General features: G+C 45.4%; 1 protein-coding gene across 4 annotated transcripts in view; it reads right to left on the reverse strand.

The window, feature by feature from the left end:
- The window catches only part of FAM207A (family with sequence similarity 207 member A), a 49,915-nt gene extending 33,477 nt beyond the window's left edge, over positions 1-16,438 (reverse strand). The window contains exons 1-2 of one of the 4 annotated variants that reach the window (XM_021398765.1): positions 16,289-16,438; positions 14,207-14,315 (exon numbers count right to left, since the gene is read on the reverse strand). In XM_021398765.1, the coding sequence (XP_021254440.1) occupies positions 14,207-14,315; positions 16,289-16,423 (244 nt within the window). In that variant the 5' untranslated portion in view covers positions 16,424-16,438. Of the gene's footprint in view, positions 1-3,853; positions 3,931-14,206; positions 14,316-15,932; positions 16,103-16,126 lie in introns of those variants that run through there. The other 3 variants (XM_021398766.1, XM_021398768.1, XM_021398767.1) reach the window with 3 other exon arrangements.

A 17,549-nucleotide genomic window follows, 5' to 3' on the forward strand; every position in this document is an offset into this window, starting at 1 on the left:
TGTTGCTGATTACACAGCTTAATGAGCTTAATCCATAATTTTTTCACCCAGGTAAACTGAAATGCACTATGAAAACACTCATTCCAAGAGGTGCCAAGCACTTCCAGTCTCCTTCCCTCCTCATGCTCCGCAAGTGGAATTAGTCTGAATGCTGCTTCAACACCTCTTTTAGTCACTGACGTTTCCTACTGCTGCTGGTTTTATGCTGTCTCAACTGCTCTTCTGCTTCAGCAAACTCAGAGTTCCCAAAAGCCCTGAGGCGCTAATATGATCACCAGCTCTGCCATCTTATGCAGCACACTGCAGCTGGGTAACTTCTTGCTCTCCTCAGTCAAACCTCAGCAGACACCTCCTACAGCCTTCTTCCACTCCTGCCAAAGCTGGACCCTGAGACCCTGCTGGGCACCCATCATCTATTCCATAATGATTTTCACATAAGACGATTTCCTTTCTTCAAACAAGTCTTAAATTAGAGCAAGTGACTCTAATCAAATGTGCCCGTTCAGCTCATTTGAATGAAGATTAAATTCTAAAAAAAGAAAAATGAAGATCTGGGCCCTCTAGAAGAAAGGGAACCTAATATTTTCTCCATACTGTCACCTCTTCCACTTTCCTTCACTTGAACTGGCAAGACAGGATCCATTACCCGTTCTGGAATGACATTCTGGTGGCACAATCTATTTTAAAGCAATTTTTTAAAATGACAGGGCTCCACTGGGTTGTATTTCATGCTGTCAGTAGCAGGCAAAGACAATATAAGCCTCAGTAAACAGCATACACTACTGCCCAGACTTTATAACACACTGGTGGTAGCATGAACGGATGGTCTCACCACAGCTCCATCTATACCATCTACTCTCCCTGATGAGAAGAGAACAGTTGAAGGAACAATAGCATTACTTGAAGAAAGCAAGGGGTGAGAAAGGATGAAAGCAGAGCAGGTTCTTGTTAGGTTCCTATCTGACACACTCTTAGTTTTCAGGGCTACCAGACATTTAGCATTGCTGCCATCTTCACAGCACCAAAACACAGAGCTGAGATGTGTCTGCCACTCACGATGGCTTCAGGAAGACACTTCCCCACACTGTGCTCATTGCTCCATGCTCAAAGAGCGATGTCCAAAGCATTCAGGGGCACCCAATGATTCCAGTCAAACCCTAGGAATTCATTCAGATGGAACTCTTTCTCTAAGGAAAGTGTTCCCTCTAAGGAAAGTGTTCCTTGAACCAAAAAAATATACACTTTCCCAAACAACCATCTTGCAATACTTAGGCTTACCACATGCAAAACACACATACTGAGAACATAGCCTTCCCAGCAAAATATCTGGTAAGTTCTTAAAAGAGAGATACTTTCTTTCATTAAAAAAAAAAAAAGCCTGCATAAAATCATTTCATATTGCGTTGATTGCTCTGGAGACACTGCATGAAGAGCACTTCTTCGTAGTGATGAGGACTGCTGGCACAAGCACTGTCTGTGGATTTTCTTGTATGGACCAAACAGTCAAACAGGCTTAGACACTGTGCGCTTACAGACTCATCAATGGCATAAGACTGAATTTAAGCTCTTTATCTTATTGACAGGATATGAATTTTTATCTCATGTTCCAAAAGCTGCCCAGCACTACGCCATGCTTTTCACATTTTTCTGGCTTTGTTCAGCTTCCCTTTCATGGCAGGGAACAATCCATTAGCCCTACCTTAGCTGAGGTGTCATAACTAAGACAAGAAGAAATGACAGCTTCTCAGTGGATCCCAACCCAGAAAGCACAGTCTTCTCCAGGAGAGAGGACTGATCCAAGCTGCTGTGCTAGGAACAATGCTTGCCACTATCATGAATGCTGCTCCATTCACAACATCTGTGGACTTGAATCACTACCCTTTAAAACACAGAGCTGAGCAGCCAAGGGACTGCTAGGGTCCCCCACCCATATGAGGGACACATAGCCCTTAACACATGCAGGGATCTGTGACTTGAGCCCCAGCAGAGCACATGAAGATACGCCCCTTATGGTGAGGGAGGGATGGAAATCTGCTGGACAACATGCAAACACCCAGAACCTTCTGGAAGAGACAGAAGGTTGTCATGTCCCCCTTGCCAGCTCTCACACATGGTCTGCCATTCTAGGCCTAGGAGCTTCAGAGAGAAAAGATTCTCAAGGCAAAATCTATTTCTAAATCCTCAGAAATATTAAATTTCTTCCAGTGAATGTAGTTTGCTTCCAATGAGGACCTTGCAAAATCAGAGCCATCTGTTGGAAACCAATGGTTGATGCTGATAAAATTAGAAAAAAAATCATTTTTCCTGCTATTCCAGCTGCCCCAAACCAACTTATTCCCTCCGGAGAGGTCACCAGTGTGCAAAATATTGCTAGTAAACAAAACATGTACTGGATATATTCACTCCTAGCCAGGACTTCCACACAGCTCTTTCTAAAGCCAGAAATACACTATCTGCAAAAGCCAAAGCAGGGCTACAGCCTTCTATAAAATACAGGGGAGAGAGGAGAGGTACTATCAGATCTCATTTAAAGATTACTTTTAGCTGAAAAAAAAGTCTGGCTCTTTAACATTTTCTGCAAGTAGAAAAAGGTGGCAGCAGCAGCTGGGGTACAGAAATAAATCAATAGATCCCTATGGACATAGGTATATAAGAATTAGGCTGAGAGAAAAACAAGTTAGCTGTGAAACATTCCTCTGGATGCTTCTCCACATATGGTGTTAACTGCTTGTGGTTTAATCCTACAGAAGCTCCATCTCCTTTGAGACTGCAGCGCTTAGAAGCTTCAAGAAACAGATTTTACTATCACTGCTCCATGATCCTTTATATTGGGTAATGTTTTCATATAAACGGTATTGTTTACTACACTCATCACACTTGGAAAAACTGAAGGAAGAACTGGAAAAATCTGTTTTGCATCCTGCAGAGCAAAAAAATATTCAAAAATACAGAGCTGACCTAGAAAAAGGAGGAGCTATTCTACTGCCCTCTAATGAGCACATCTAACATATAAAACAGCACTCTGAGAGAGATGTTCTGTTCTGCCAGAGGCATGCTCTGTCCTGCTACAGAGCTGTCAGCAATGCAGACACAAATGCAGCAAGATCTACAGACATACAGGAGAAATATCTGGATGAATCCAAGACCTTTTCTATATTTTCCTGAGCTTTAACCAGAGTATATGACCATGTCTGGTTCTGTTCTCCTTTCCCAAAGACAGGGAAAAAGGGAGAAACTCCAACTTTCAGGACACAAGCAAGTATACCAGCAAGTTACCTTTGCAGCTTCCATGACCTAAACATGTACAACGGAGAGATGGCAAAGGCAACTGTCCTTGAGTTCCAATCCACATTGAAGGCTGCAGTGTGGCACAAGAGATATCAAGGCTTTCAAAGAACAGATCACTTGGAGTATAGGTCATGGCTACAAAATATCTGTTACATGACTAAATCTTTGAGTGCAGGTATAACATAAACAGGGAGGAATGTCCTTCTTCAACAGCTGTCTCCACTAATGAAAAGTGAGTCACAGGCAGGGAATTCAGTTCCTCATGCAAAGATCTCTGTCAGTCTGGACAATATTCAGAGCACATTCAGTTTCATGATTCTTCAACATTCAGTTAAAAGAGCAAGTGAGGAGAGCTGAAGAACAGCCATAGAGCAACGCTTCAGCCTAGTACTGAATTCAATCACAACAGCTACAGTCACGTAGTGGATGGGGCCAGCTGCCAGACACCAACTCAGGTGCTCTCCCCACTTCAGCAGGGAAGTGGAGAGAAAATAAGATGGAGAAATTGCACATTCCAACCCAAAACTGGGCTGTGATAAAGACAGGAAAGTCACTTATCACTTACAGTCAGTCTGGTGGGTCCCTTGGAGCTGGCTGTGTCCAGGCCTCCTGTAAGGTCCCCTGCAAGCAAAAACTTGCCACCTACACCCATTTGGAGGAAGAAAAGACATGAAGTTATAATAACCCTATATAAACAGAACCTACTAAAGCATCATGTGCATCTGCAGCAGCAGAGAAGGACATGTAAGCCCAGCCCTACGATCAAGAACCAACGACAAAAGCCATAAGCTACAGCTGAAAGCATCACTGAGAATCAGTTAAAAGTGCTACTGAACAAAGTAACAAACTCAGAATCATGGTTTCTGCCAGATTTCCTGCAGTCTGGAATAGACTTTGTGTACCTCAGTTGGCTGGTGTACCAGGGTCTTTCAACTTGAAATACATCATAAAATAGCTCCTGCACATACAGACACAGCCTGTATCCACAGCAGCTAGGAAATGTCCTGTCCATGCTAAAGAAGCCCTTTCCCAGTTTCGTAAGATCATTCAGTGACTTGAATTTACAAATAATTCACTCAACTAGGAATTCAATGAATTCACAATTCACTTGAATTTACAAGAAAATCAATTATGAATAACTCACTCAGTGAATCAATTCAAATCAATTTTGGTGGACTGAGGGAGGAAGAAGGCTCCACAGAAGTACTAAGTTTTCCCATAACTTAATCTATGAGCCATCAGTAGGGTAACTGAAGGATTACAGAGTGGCCCTGTTAACTGACTCTATACTACAACAAAACAAAACAAATAAACCTACTTAGGCAGCTAGAGCTATTACTGTTCCATTAAAGGATAACTTACATACAACAATAACATGGATCCCACTTAGTCTGAATTACAGACATCAGCTCTTGAGAGTTCTACTACTAAATATACAGCCCATAATTCAGATAAGACCTACATTGGCAAAGCAGAGATTTATCTCTAGTAAACCAGCAATCTTAGCATAGAAGCCCCGAGAAAGAATACCCAAGCACAACAATCTTCCTCACGCAGACATTTCTCAACTGTAAATCAGTCTCCTCTTCCTTCTGATAATATTCTTGCACCTCAAAAGCATGTCCAAGTCAGTCAGAGAGACAACCCAGAAGGGAGATTTCTCATCCATCCTTTACCAGTCTCTACCAATATTCTAAGTAGAGTATACATTAAATATTAAACTCCCAAGGTATGTATTTCAGAAATGCGTTTGACAGCTTGACACAACTCGATACCTGCTCTAGTGACAATGGAAGAGCTCTAAATTCCAGAGCTGTCAGTCCGGCCCTCTCCACAATCACTTCTTTCCCATCATGGGATTTTCCTTCTCAATTTACTCAGTGCTTAACTGTTCCAGGCACGCCCCAGGAGACATTTTCATTACTTGGACTCAATGTTAGGTGATATCTTTGCTACCAGTGCAGAACTAGGCAACCTTTCTTTTGAAGCACTTGTAATTGTGTAACTCAGTTATGCCAAGGCTGTAACATTAAAGCAGCAAAGACATGGATTTTTGTTCGTAACATTCTGCAGCTCCAGTATTCTCCTAAATAGGGTTGGTTTATTTCTGTGTAGGTAAGAATGTCTGACCATATTAAACTGATTAAGGAGGAGAAAACCATGCTACATTAGTACACTTTTAAAGCTTTGGGAATCCTAATCTCACAGAGCAAGATGCTACGCCCATCACATCTGACCCGGATACAACAGTCTCAGCGCAGCAGAGCCCTTTCATGGGACAAGGGACTGACACCGGACCTAACAACCACACGCTGGAGCACTCAGGTCTTACAAAAGCCAGAGGACATGGCTTCACAGCTGCTTCCTGGAGGTTTTCAAGAAAAGGGCAGATATAGCACTGAGGGAAATGGGTTAGCCAGCATGGTGGTGGCAGGTTGACATTTGGACCAGATGATCTTGGTGGTCTTTTCCAACCCTAACAATTCTATGATTTTATGATTCCCCAGCAACACATCTCTCAGCCCTGCAGCAGTTCCAGCAGCCAAGCTCATCTCCCTTACATTCAGGTGAGCACACACTTCCACCTTCATAGGTGGTGAATGTCACACATTCACAGGAATCAAGCAGAATATGCACTAAGAATGATCTGACACGTTGTGCAAACTCCAAAGACTTGTTTCAGGCTCTTCCTGCTACTGACGGCCTCCTCTCCCTGAAACAGACCGCAAACATCTTGGCAGCTCCAGGCATTCTGGAAAATGTTACTGTTTGTGTAGCAATGAGTATCCATGACCACAAGCTAATTGTAGGATTGTTTTTAAAATATTAATTTTAAGAATAAGGACTCAGTCACAGCTAGAGGGAGAGGAAGGAAAAAAAAATTAATTACTTCCATAAATATTAACACAACTGATTTCCACGGTATGGCAAAAGGCACTCACAACACAAAAACACTGTCTCCAGAAGTCAAAGCACTTGAAGCAGCACAGACTTCAGACATTCATTTAGCTCTTCTCATTTAATTGCACTGACTCTAATTTAGCTGGAATTTCACGCAGCTACTCTCACAGAGGGCCCCACACTGCACAGACATGAATTACTAAACTGATTTAACCAGTGTGGACCTTTTCTTTAAATTCTTTGTAAGGCATTGGCATCTTTAAGTTACAGTAGGATTCCCACTGTTACCACTCCAAGTTCTCACTGAAGCTACCTGCAATAAGTCACTGTTTTCAATTTCAAGCAGTCCCACGCAGTTCAGGACTTGGACAACTTGATTCTTGAAGTAGAGCCCCACTGGTTTTCATCCTTTAAACCTAAGCAACAGAAGAGTCCCCTGGCCTTGAGGTGATTTGTTGCAATCTAAAACTTCTAATGGAGGGTTCTGCAGATTAACATCATCTGGAGAGGCTTCCCATACCATCTGCCAGTGTCAAGAGTTCCTCTCAAACATCATTCAGCTCTGTAAAGGTCTATTTATTAGAGAGCAAAACTGCCCTTACAAGGTTATTTAATTCTCTTAATGTAAGAGCAGCTCCTAAAGACACAGGGGAAAAAAAAAAAATCTTATTCTCCGTATAAGAAATGAACTGGGCTCTATCTGCTCCATGCCAGTCAGCACTCCATCCCATACAGGCTGTTCACAGAGTATCCTGCAGTTTGTGTCACATCAGTCAGGGATGCAATAACACACAGATTTAGCTGCAGCTCAGTTCAACGCTTGCAAGTGACCAGCGTTTTACTGACTGCACTTCTGCAAAAAGACAGAGGAACTGCTCCGTCAGATAACATGACAAAGACACAAGCACACAGGCAGCGTCATTCACAGCCATTTTTACATACCCAGTTATCAATCTTGGGCTAGGGAAGAGGTAAAGATTAACACATTTCCTGTTTAATCCCCACTCAGCATCTTCCCTTTTCTAGGAATTTTTGCTTTCTTGCAAATTTGGTGGGGTTACTAGCATTTTCATATGCAATGTCATAGAAAAAAAACAGCTTAAGAAGATATGCACATGAATGATGCCAGTTGCCAGATGCAGTCCTTCCATCCTCAATTCTCTCTTTAGATCCTGCAAAAGCTCTCACTATGCTTATTTCTTTCCCACAGCAGACTCTCAGCTTGAAAGACAATTCATCACTCCTTTAAAAAGAAAAAAAAAAAAGGAAAAAAGTCAAAGTCTGGATGCATAAGAACAATTTATTCCTACTGTCTGAGAAAGACTTACATTGGTAAGAAAGACAAGAATAGCCAAAGAGGAGGAGGAGAAAGCCAGCAACCTGAGGGCCTTTCCAGCTCTTTGCAGGGAGGCCCAAACAATATATAGGCCAGTTTAAGGTCTGCAGCTCTACCTAGCACTGGTTCAACTTTGCATGGTCCATGTCTGTTAGACGCATTTAAATGTCACATGCTTTCAGTACCAAACACACTAGACAGCTGGCCAGCACTGGGTGAGGAAAAAGGAATGAGGCAGCATGGTCGGGGAAGAGAGAAGTCTGTGACAAAACTTCTGCAGCTTGTCCTGATGCTTGCCCAACTTAAAGTCCTGGGACACATCCCTGACCTGTGCAGGCTGCACAACAGGCAAAAGGAAAGAGGCAAGCAAAGGAGAGTTACACAACTTCGAATGATCAAGGCTGAGCTTTATTCAGACTGCAATAATGGCGTCTGGGTGCCCAGTTTCATCCACTTCCCCAACCATGAAGGCAAGACACCCCACCTCAAATGGTACTTAGCAGTTTCTTCTAGGTGAGCATCAATATGCCAAGTAGATATTTTCAAAGATGTTAAAAATGGTTTCAGAGTAACACAACTGAGAGCATTGCCAATGTGCTACCACTGATAGCAGCATTTCAATATTCCCAAAATTCACACAGACCAAAGCTGTGCTGTTAATGACAAAGACATAGATTGAGCAGGAATATCTTGATGTTTTGGATTATCACAGCACATCACATTTCACACACACATAGAAGATGCTACAGCCACTCCTCATAGGACACTTACTGTAACCCTTAGTCTGCAAATTTACTGTCGTCCCATCCCATCTGAGAAGTGGGGAACAGGTTAAGACAGCTACTGGCCAAGAATTAGATGCTGAAGAGAGCTGACAGCAGCAGAATCATTAAGATCCAGCAGCTTTACGTGCCAGGATGTACAGAATAATCATCACAAGCAGAAGATTTAAAAACACCCCGAAGCTGCATCAAGAAAATGCAGCAGAGGCTTAAAAGTGATATTCAGAAAGGATGAATTCATGAAAACAGAACAGGATGTTTTTAGTCTTTCAGTTTCTAAACACTCTAATACACCAGGAAAGAAAAAAGCAAAACAAAACTGGAAACCCAGCTGCACAAGCCTAGTACAGCACCATGCACAGGAAAGAAGCGATGCGTTAAGGAGGCTGCACAACACAGCAGGCAGCATGCAGTACAGGAGGTGCAGAGAAGCCCAGAAGGTCTGCGCTGATAACAATGCCAGCATCTCCAGCTTGTTCTTACAATGTCACATTACCAAATATCTGCTTAAAGAAGGTGTACAGCACTAGCATTAGACACAACAGGAAGGGCAACCCACACCACACTCGTGGAGTAACACAGCAAACATTCTCCCAGGAGAAGAAACCTGCTCCTACCAGAAGCACAACTCTGACTCATACAGAGGCATTTCATGCAGAAATGTGATGAGAGGCGAGGACAGAAGAGGAAAAGCTGCAACATTTAGGAGAAAACAGACAAGGAGAAATCAAAGGAATAGACAGCAGTAAATTACAAGACACGAAGATTAGTATCCTGTCAGAGCCCATAAAGAGTAACAGGGGACTGGCCACAGGTGCAATTTAGCAAGCAACAAACACAACAGCTGATCCACTGCAGCAGTAATGGAAAGACACTGTAGGAGCAGCAAAGATGAAACCAGAGATGATCACATAGATCCCAGCAAATTATTTATTTAAAAAAAAAAAAAAAAGCAGCACAGGAAAGCACATCCCATGAAGTTAGTATATGGTTCCATGGCAGGACCACAAGTCCAACCTGCCAACCACAGGTTTTCTGCTTCTTTCTTGAGGCAAGAAAGCTACAGAGTCCAAAGAGAAGGAAGCAGTTATCTGAAACACTCAGCAAATCTGGAACACCAGAGCAGAAGAGGAGGTGAAGAGAGGGCCAGCTAGTGACTTTGCAGAGGCAGACTTGATAACAGAAGTAATCCACACGTTATCCATGAAAGAGGAAAAGTAAGACCCTGACATAGCCTGAAGACTCCATCAATTCCAAGCTGTCCAGTTCTTGCTTGGCCTGATTTTATTCTCTCATCTTCATATTTCTTCAGAAGGAAAAGGGACTTCTTTCTCTGCCAGGTGCTCAATCACTTCAGTCCTCTGCTCTGATAAGCACTGATGCTGCATACCACCTGTGCTGCAAGAGCATTCTGCTCACCAGGGAACCAAACCTCCCAAGACAGAAGGCAACAGCACAGCACGCATGCCTGAAACCCTCCTATAGCCTTGCATCATCTTGTGCAGATTTGGGCTTCAACAACAAGTTGTACTTGTTAAGCAACTTCTGCTTAGTCTAACGTCAGCCTGTGCCCCCTGCCTTGCTAACTCCTGCCATGCTTCCCTACAGTTTCCTTCAGGACTCTTAACCAGCCCAGGACCAGACAAAGCAAAAGCTTTCAGTCTGTGTTTCACATTTGCCTGGCTTACCAGTGGCACACAAGGAGCTAATACAAACTGGAGGAAAGGTTACTCTTGCCGCAACCACAGAAACCAAGGTGACAATCTGAGGATATGCAAGGAATTCTGAACTGGTACTGACTATCCTGTCAATTACACATCACAATCTCGTTCTGGAGAAGCTCATGACAAAGTAGGAAGGTGCCAATCCAGTCGTTCAGAACCTTCCACAACGCATTAATTATCTGTTTAAAAAAAAAAAAAAAAAGAGAGACGGTCCCAGGCAAGTGGTCTGCCAGAGTCACACTTGAACAGGCCCCTTTTTGAAAACAAAAATGCCAAAGAGGTAAAGCTAAATAACTGTTCAAAATAACACACAAGTAAGAAGACATTATGAGTGCCATAGTGTAAGAAGGATAAAACTATTAGAGAGCGTTCAAAGGAGGGCTGCGAAGATGGGCAAGGTGTGTGAAGAGCAGCTGAGGTCCCTTGGTTTGCTCAGCCCAGAGAAGAGGAGGCTGAGGGGAGGCCTCATGGCAGCCCACATCAGGGGAGGGTCAGGAAGGGGTTAGGAAAAGGCTCTGCATCAGAGAGTGGTGGGCATGGAGCAGCTCCCCAGGGCAGCGCACACAGCTTTGAGACATCAGCTCAGGAAGCATTCGTACACCTTGCTCAGACATGGTTTGGATTTCAGGTGGTCCTTTGTGAAGCCAGGAGCTGGACTTGGAGATCCTTGTTGGTCCCTTCTAGCAGAAGATAGTCTATGATTCTCTGATTCTGTGATTAAGAAGCAAATCCCACTCTGCATACATTTCCCCTATGGCAGGCCATTAGTTCTGGCTTAGTTGGAAGCATTCAATTCCCACGCTAGAGAGGCTCTCCCAGATGAGATTTATTCTCTCACACTAGAAACAGAAGTCCTTGCATGGATTAGATTATGGCAAAGAATTTGATTTACATTATGTCAGTGTCTAAGTAAACTACACTGATAGGAAGCAATCATTCAGCAAGCAGCTCATGGACTTAACTCGAATGTTCATAACATTGCTGGCTTTTGTCACTTTATAAGCATGTGGAAATCATCTGGAATCTTGTGTTAAGATGAGCTAATAATTAAAGACAAGAAGCAGAGCACAAGAAAGTAGTTGCAGTAGGTCTGCTTTATAGCAGGGCATGGCTCAGAGCTCCTCATATTAAAATATTTTCTGCTTTAGGCCACTGTCTCTCTACAGTCACAGATGGAAAGGTCAACTAAAATGAATTCCATTTTGGTGACATTCTGAATTACAATTCCACCCTCTCCTTCTCATGCTGCAAAAATTACCAATTTCCCAACAAACCGATACCTTCCTCCATACACAGCAAGCATTTTGAATCAGCCTTGCATCTAAGGAAAGCAACAAGACCATTGGAATGAGCACAGATGATGTTTTGATAGAGCACCTGGCCTCCACTACATGTACCAAGAATCCTCAGAAAACCAGGAACTTCAGTTGACAAGAACCAACACCACCAGTTTGCCCTCCCAAAACAAGAGGTCTTGCATCACAGGTACACACAAACACTGATGGCAACCGCAATCCTAACCCTAGTACAGATGCCAGCCTTCCTAACTTCTGTATTGTGCTCCCTCCTTGTTCTCTCAGAATAACCACAGACAAAAGAGCAGCAAAAGCTTGCCAATTTGTTAAATGACTATGGAGAAAAAGGAGAAAAAGTAGTAGAAAGAGATGCCTTCTCTCCTGTTGACGGCTACGGGCAATAGCCCCCTGAGCCCCAGCAACATGGCAGCTGGGTTTCCTACATATCTGCATCCCTCTGACTCCAGCACATCAAAGCAGGACCTGCGGACAAAGCTTTCATTACTTGTGAGTAACCTGAGCTCTGCTGTTCTTCAGCTGGTTTCCAGTGCACCACACAGCCTGCAGCACTACTCTTGCTCCAGTTGTTCCACGCAGCCTCCATAGTGGTACAAGCAGAACCGTCATACTCCCCCAGTACCCAAGCACATTCCAAACTGGACAAGCCTTTGCAGCAAGAAAACCCCAATGGACCCTCCACCAATGCATGCAACCCCTTTCTAAAACTACAGAACCATTCAGCATGCACATTATACACTGGTACAAAGCCAGCACTGAATTCTCCACAACGCATCAAATGTCGTGTTTTGGTGCGTGTCTACTGTCTGCTCTTCTCACTGCCTCTCCCAGGTTTGTAACGGAATAGGCAACAGATGCAACCACTCTCCCTCACGACACAGCTCCTCTAATTTCCATCTCATCCTCCCTTGCTGCTCTTGCCCATCTGAAGAGCCATCCTTGTCACTCCCTTTTCCAAACTTCTGCTGGCTCTGCTCTAACTTTCTGAGGAAAGGAGGGCAGGACCATATACAGTACTGAAGAGCTGCAGGTAACATGGATTTACTTATAAAGCGGCATAACCACTCACAAGTTTATTCTCTTTTCTTCCTACTTCCCAACAGCTGATTTGGGTTTTTTGACCGCTGTCAAGTTCCAGGCCAACATCAACTAAAAGCTAACCCAATTCTAAGCTCTTCCGAAGACTAGATTCATAATTAGAAGAGACCAGATCCATGGGATGAAGCACATGAAATACAATATAGAAATATTAGAAAATTTAGAAATATAGTTCAAAGTGCTGAAAGGAACAGCTATCTTTAGCTGATCACTTGGAAAGTGAAGGAGTACAAAGGATTGGGTCAGCATCGCAATCTAAAAGACACCATGCACACAGCCTCATGAGAGGGTTAAACATTGCCAGGCATTGCAAGTCTGCATCATCAGCAGTGCACAGTGACCAGCAGCCCAGGTCTATTTATAAACCAGACATGTACAGCTGTAGCCTGCAAGGAAAGACCAGGATTGCGAGCTGTCAGTCCTCAACAACATGTCTGATTTAACTAAACAGATGGCCATGTTCACATGCACACATATCCTTTTCCCAAGAGAATTACAAACAATAAGCTCAATGTTTTGATAACAATACATTTCATAAAGGTTTCTGAGCAGAGGACAAACGCCTCAAGCAAACGTCCTCACACAACCTTCCCATTCTCCCATCCTATGTCCAAAATATGACTGAGGGGCTATTGCTGCCACAGCTTACCATTCCTCAGGTGACCACTAGCCCTCGCATAATCACTGGGTTTGGTTATAGCCCTGACTACTTGGTACATGAAAACAAAGTCACGCAGTACTAATCTGCATGGAGAGAATAGATTAAGTTTGCAAATTAGGTATTTGGAAGTCACACACATCTTGAAACAGACATCTGCACCAGGTCAGATCACTTGTGCCATCAGTTTCTGTTGAGGGAAAAGTAGCTTCAGATACAAAGTTCTGCCTGCCACTAAGCAGCTAGTGGGAGCATTTTCTTCCCGTGCAACAGGAAACAAAAGCCTCTATCATCTCCAACTTGTTAACCTCTCTCACTGCACTCCCTGGTGAGCATAACTCTTCCATCCAAGAGTCCTTGAGCAGAGGACCCAGCATCAGCACAGGACAGGATGAGAGAACTGGCTGCTCTCAGGCTGCCGTAGGTAAAGCGCTGCTGAGGAACAACAAGCCGAATTAGCCTGGACAGGACAAAGAAAGCCCCCAAGATTTTCTGACAAAATATGAGGGCATGAATTGCATCTGCTGGTGAAGCAGTAGCAGCAGCAGAGGAAGCCTGGAGGCTAGGTGACAGTCTGGGCTCTGCTGTCCCCTCTGCAGGCCTCTGGCTGCAGGAAGACATCCACATGAAGGCTCCAGCTGCACAGCCTAGTCCAGCAGCTATCATGTAGACCAAAGTGAGCTTCTCACCTAGGGAACGTGAAGCACAGATAGTGCATGTGCCTTTCTGTGACCTGCAGCCTCAAACTGAAGCCCCGTTTAAAAGAGCAGTGTCCTGTAAGAGCACAGGACTCTGGGCTAATGTCCACCAGGCTCAACACTGCCCGTGCAGTCCCAGACAAAGTAAACATGTCTTTGTTCACAATCTAACACTGTATTCATTCAAAATACAGCAGCTCCATCCAATGTACATTTCTGTCCAGTATTAACTGCATGCTTCCCACCCGCATGGCTACCAAACAGAAGGAACACCAGAAGCACAAAGGCAGGACCTTTGTCCTTACAATGGCTTTCCCAGCCACGCAAGGTTATTTCCTCTGGCACCAGGCAGCTCCAAAACACCTCACAGTCCTGTGGGTATCTATAGATAGAGATCCTGCTCCTCACCTGTCCTGGATGAAACAATGCTTCTGGAGTCCAAGTCAAGTTTCTTCCCCAGAGAATCAGGGTCAACAGTCAGCCCAGAAAAGATGTCAGATGATGAGAAGTCCCACTCCTGATAAGAAATATTAACCAGGAGTCAGTACCAACACCACCAGTAGCATTCACTAAAAACAAGATAATTAAACCCTGTATCATCCTGCTGGGAGCAATGTCAGGGGACATCAAGAAGATTCAGTGACTAACCACTAAGCAACTCACCAAACCTTCAGCATCACATTCCTTTAAGCATGCAGCACTTTGTAAACCCTAAGCTTTGCACTAGCCTTTCTGGTTTGCTATGGAGAACTCACTGCTTTAACCAAGTGTCACTCAGCACAGATACACAACTGTACAAAGCTATAAGCACATCTCTGCATGGTGCAGCCTATTTACTCCCTCCACAAAGGAAAGCTGTAGATGCATAAATAACATTCACTGCTGTTCCTGTGTTCTTACAGCAAGAAGGGAGGGTACAGGCCTGAATGGCCTACCAGCTGCTGAGACCTAGTAGGATGTAAAGCTCCTAATGGTTACGTGCGAGCTGGCAGCTCACCCCCACCTGCCATGGCCGGAAATAGGAAGTCACTGCAGAACAAGGCCTGCAGCCTCCCGCGGTGTGCACAAAGGACCTGCTAGGAAGCACTGGGTGGGGTGAACCTAAGGGCAACCAGGGCCCCTGGACTCATGGCCCACCTGCCTTGAGAACCCACCATCCTCATGGCTTGCTCACACCAGCGGTGGGCAGTGTGGGACATAAGCAGGCAAAGCTCAATGCCACAGCAGCTTCAACAGCATCATGCAACTTTTCAAAGAATGAGAATGTTTAGAAAATTTAACTCAATCTTCTGCTGTTTTGAGGTCCTCCAGCGGGCACCAAGCCTGGCCTGTCTCAGGTGAGATGCTCACCATGTGGTCAAGGACCACTCCCTTGGACACCTTTGCTAAGCCACACCAGAGCTGCAGAAAGGCTTCCTCAGGAGCCAGCCTTGCACATACAGAAGCAGTGACACCTGCCAGCCCCACCAGAGGTCACAGTGCCACTGGGACAGCCCATGAAGGCAGCATGCCTTGAGGCCACTAGATGTGCCCTACAGTGTCCCAAAAGCTTCAGAGGGCTGCACAGGGATGGTGCGGGACTGCCACTGGATGCCAAACATCAAACCTTTGCACATGCAACTCAGACAGGAGGAACTGCCTCCACCACAGAAGCATCACCTCGCTACAGCTGACTGGAAGAGCTGATAAGTCCAAGTCCCTGCTGACCAGCAGCACACCAGCTCCTGATCCATGCTTCCTGCACAGGCTCTGCCCAGCCCTGCCACAGCCCTCAGCAGGCTGGATGCACTGCCCTGGTTTATAGAATCATGGAGTCACTGAGGTTGGAAAAGACCTTCAAGACCACCGTGTTCAGCCACCACCGGGTGGACCTGCATCCCTCAGCGCCACATCCGCACATCCTTGAACCACGTCCAGGGATGGGGACTCCAGCTCCCAGAGCAACTCCTAGCCACCCTCTATGAAGAAATTCTTCCTGCTGTCTGAGCTGAGCCGCCCCGCCGCACCCCGAGGCTATCTCCTTGCTTCCCATAGCTTGTCCCTGTGAAGGGACCAAGGTGTAACCGAACAGAGCGGTTTGAAAGCTCGCACCGCGCTGCCGCGGGGCAGTGTGAGGGGCACGAGAAAATGCTACCTCATGCCAGGGCGGCCTCACGCTCTGCACGCTGGGCCGGAACTGCTGAGGGCAGGGAAAACGCTGTTCCTCTGCAAAACGAGCAGAGCTGCTGCGCAGGACAAGCGCACAGCTTCAGCTAAATCGGAGCCAGAGCGGCGCCGCGGCAGCGAGCCCCACGTGACCGCGCTCCGCTCCCCCCGCCACCCCGCTACCTTCGCCGCGGGCGCGCTGCGGCCGCCAGGACCGAGTGGCGCTGGGTCGAGCCGCGGCGGGGGCTGGGGCGCGGCGCGGTGCGCGCGCGAGCGCCGCACTTTCCCCACCATGGCCAGCGAGCACGTGTGCCGGAAGAAGACGCAGCCACGCAGTGCGCTCACACAGCACTCCCCCGGAAACGCCCTTCGCCGGGCGGCGTTCCGTTCTCCCTTCCTTTCCTCACTTCTTCCTTCCGGTGCGGGCGCTGGGGGCAGGGCAGGGCAGCGCCTCGTTGATGGGCTGCTGGGGCTGTTCATTACGGCGCTTAAAGGAGCGCTTGAACAGGAAGCAAAGCTATTGGAGGGCAGTGTGGCCTTCTGCCCTCCACTTCTGGAAACAATCAAGGAGAGCTTGGTTGTGCTTTGGTTAAACCTGGAGCTCTGGGTTGAAGCAGAGCTTAGCCCAAGGCTGTGTCATGGAATCGAAATGAAGAAATTGATTCAATGAAACTTAACTGTAAAAGTTTTGTTACCATTAAGCATGTATTTTCTTATTGGCAGTGCTGGGATAGTGTTGGGATAACTCTCCAAAAATGTACCAACAGTCGATCGTTAGTGAACAGATTATATTTTCACATGTATTACATATTCATTGCATTCCCCAAATCATTATCCTATCCACTCCCAATGATTGTCCAACAGATACAGTCTTATTTGGTGGTCTTCAATATCGTTTAGTGTTCTTCTAGCATCATGATGGTCCACTGTTAGTCCTTTGGTGGTTGCCTCCAACACAACAGTCTTTAACTTTAACCTGCTGGTCCACCTTCCATAGTTGGCTCATCTCAATGTGAGACACCGTGGAAAACTCCTTTTGTACCAAAGATTGCTGTGGAATGCAAGGACAGCCGGAGAAGTCTCTGCACACGCAGATAAGGAAAACAAAGGGGTGTGTCTTCATGCTGTCTGTCACATTTTAGGCTAATTCCACCTGTTGTGAGGATGCTAGCTTAAGGACTCCACAAAACTGGGGCACAGTTTTTCTGTTGTGTGTTTCTTTTGCTTTGTTAGAATAAAACAGTCTTACAGTATGCCTCCCGTCTATAGTGCTACATCACAATTATCATCCACAGCTATGGTGGATGCAAGAAAGCATTAATCATACTATATAACAATTCAGCGGCTGTGCTTAAGAGGTTATATTATCTGAATGTTTTGTGTAATTACTTCTTTAAGTCAGAATCATTGCATCATTAAGGTTGAAGAAGACCTTTCTAAGATCACTGAGTCCAACCCCAACCCACCCCCACCATGCCCACTGACCACATCTCTCAGTGCCACATCACCACAGTTCTTGAACCCCTTCAGTGACAGTGACTCCACCACTTCTCTGGGAAGCCTGTGCCAGTGGCTGACCACTCCTTCTGAGAAGAAATGTTTCCTA

Source organism: Numida meleagris, chromosome 5 (genome assembly GCF_002078875.1).
Source record: "Numida meleagris isolate 19003 breed g44 Domestic line chromosome 5, NumMel1.0, whole genome shotgun sequence".
NCBI classification, from domain to species: domain Eukaryota; kingdom Metazoa; phylum Chordata; class Aves; order Galliformes; family Numididae; genus Numida; species Numida meleagris.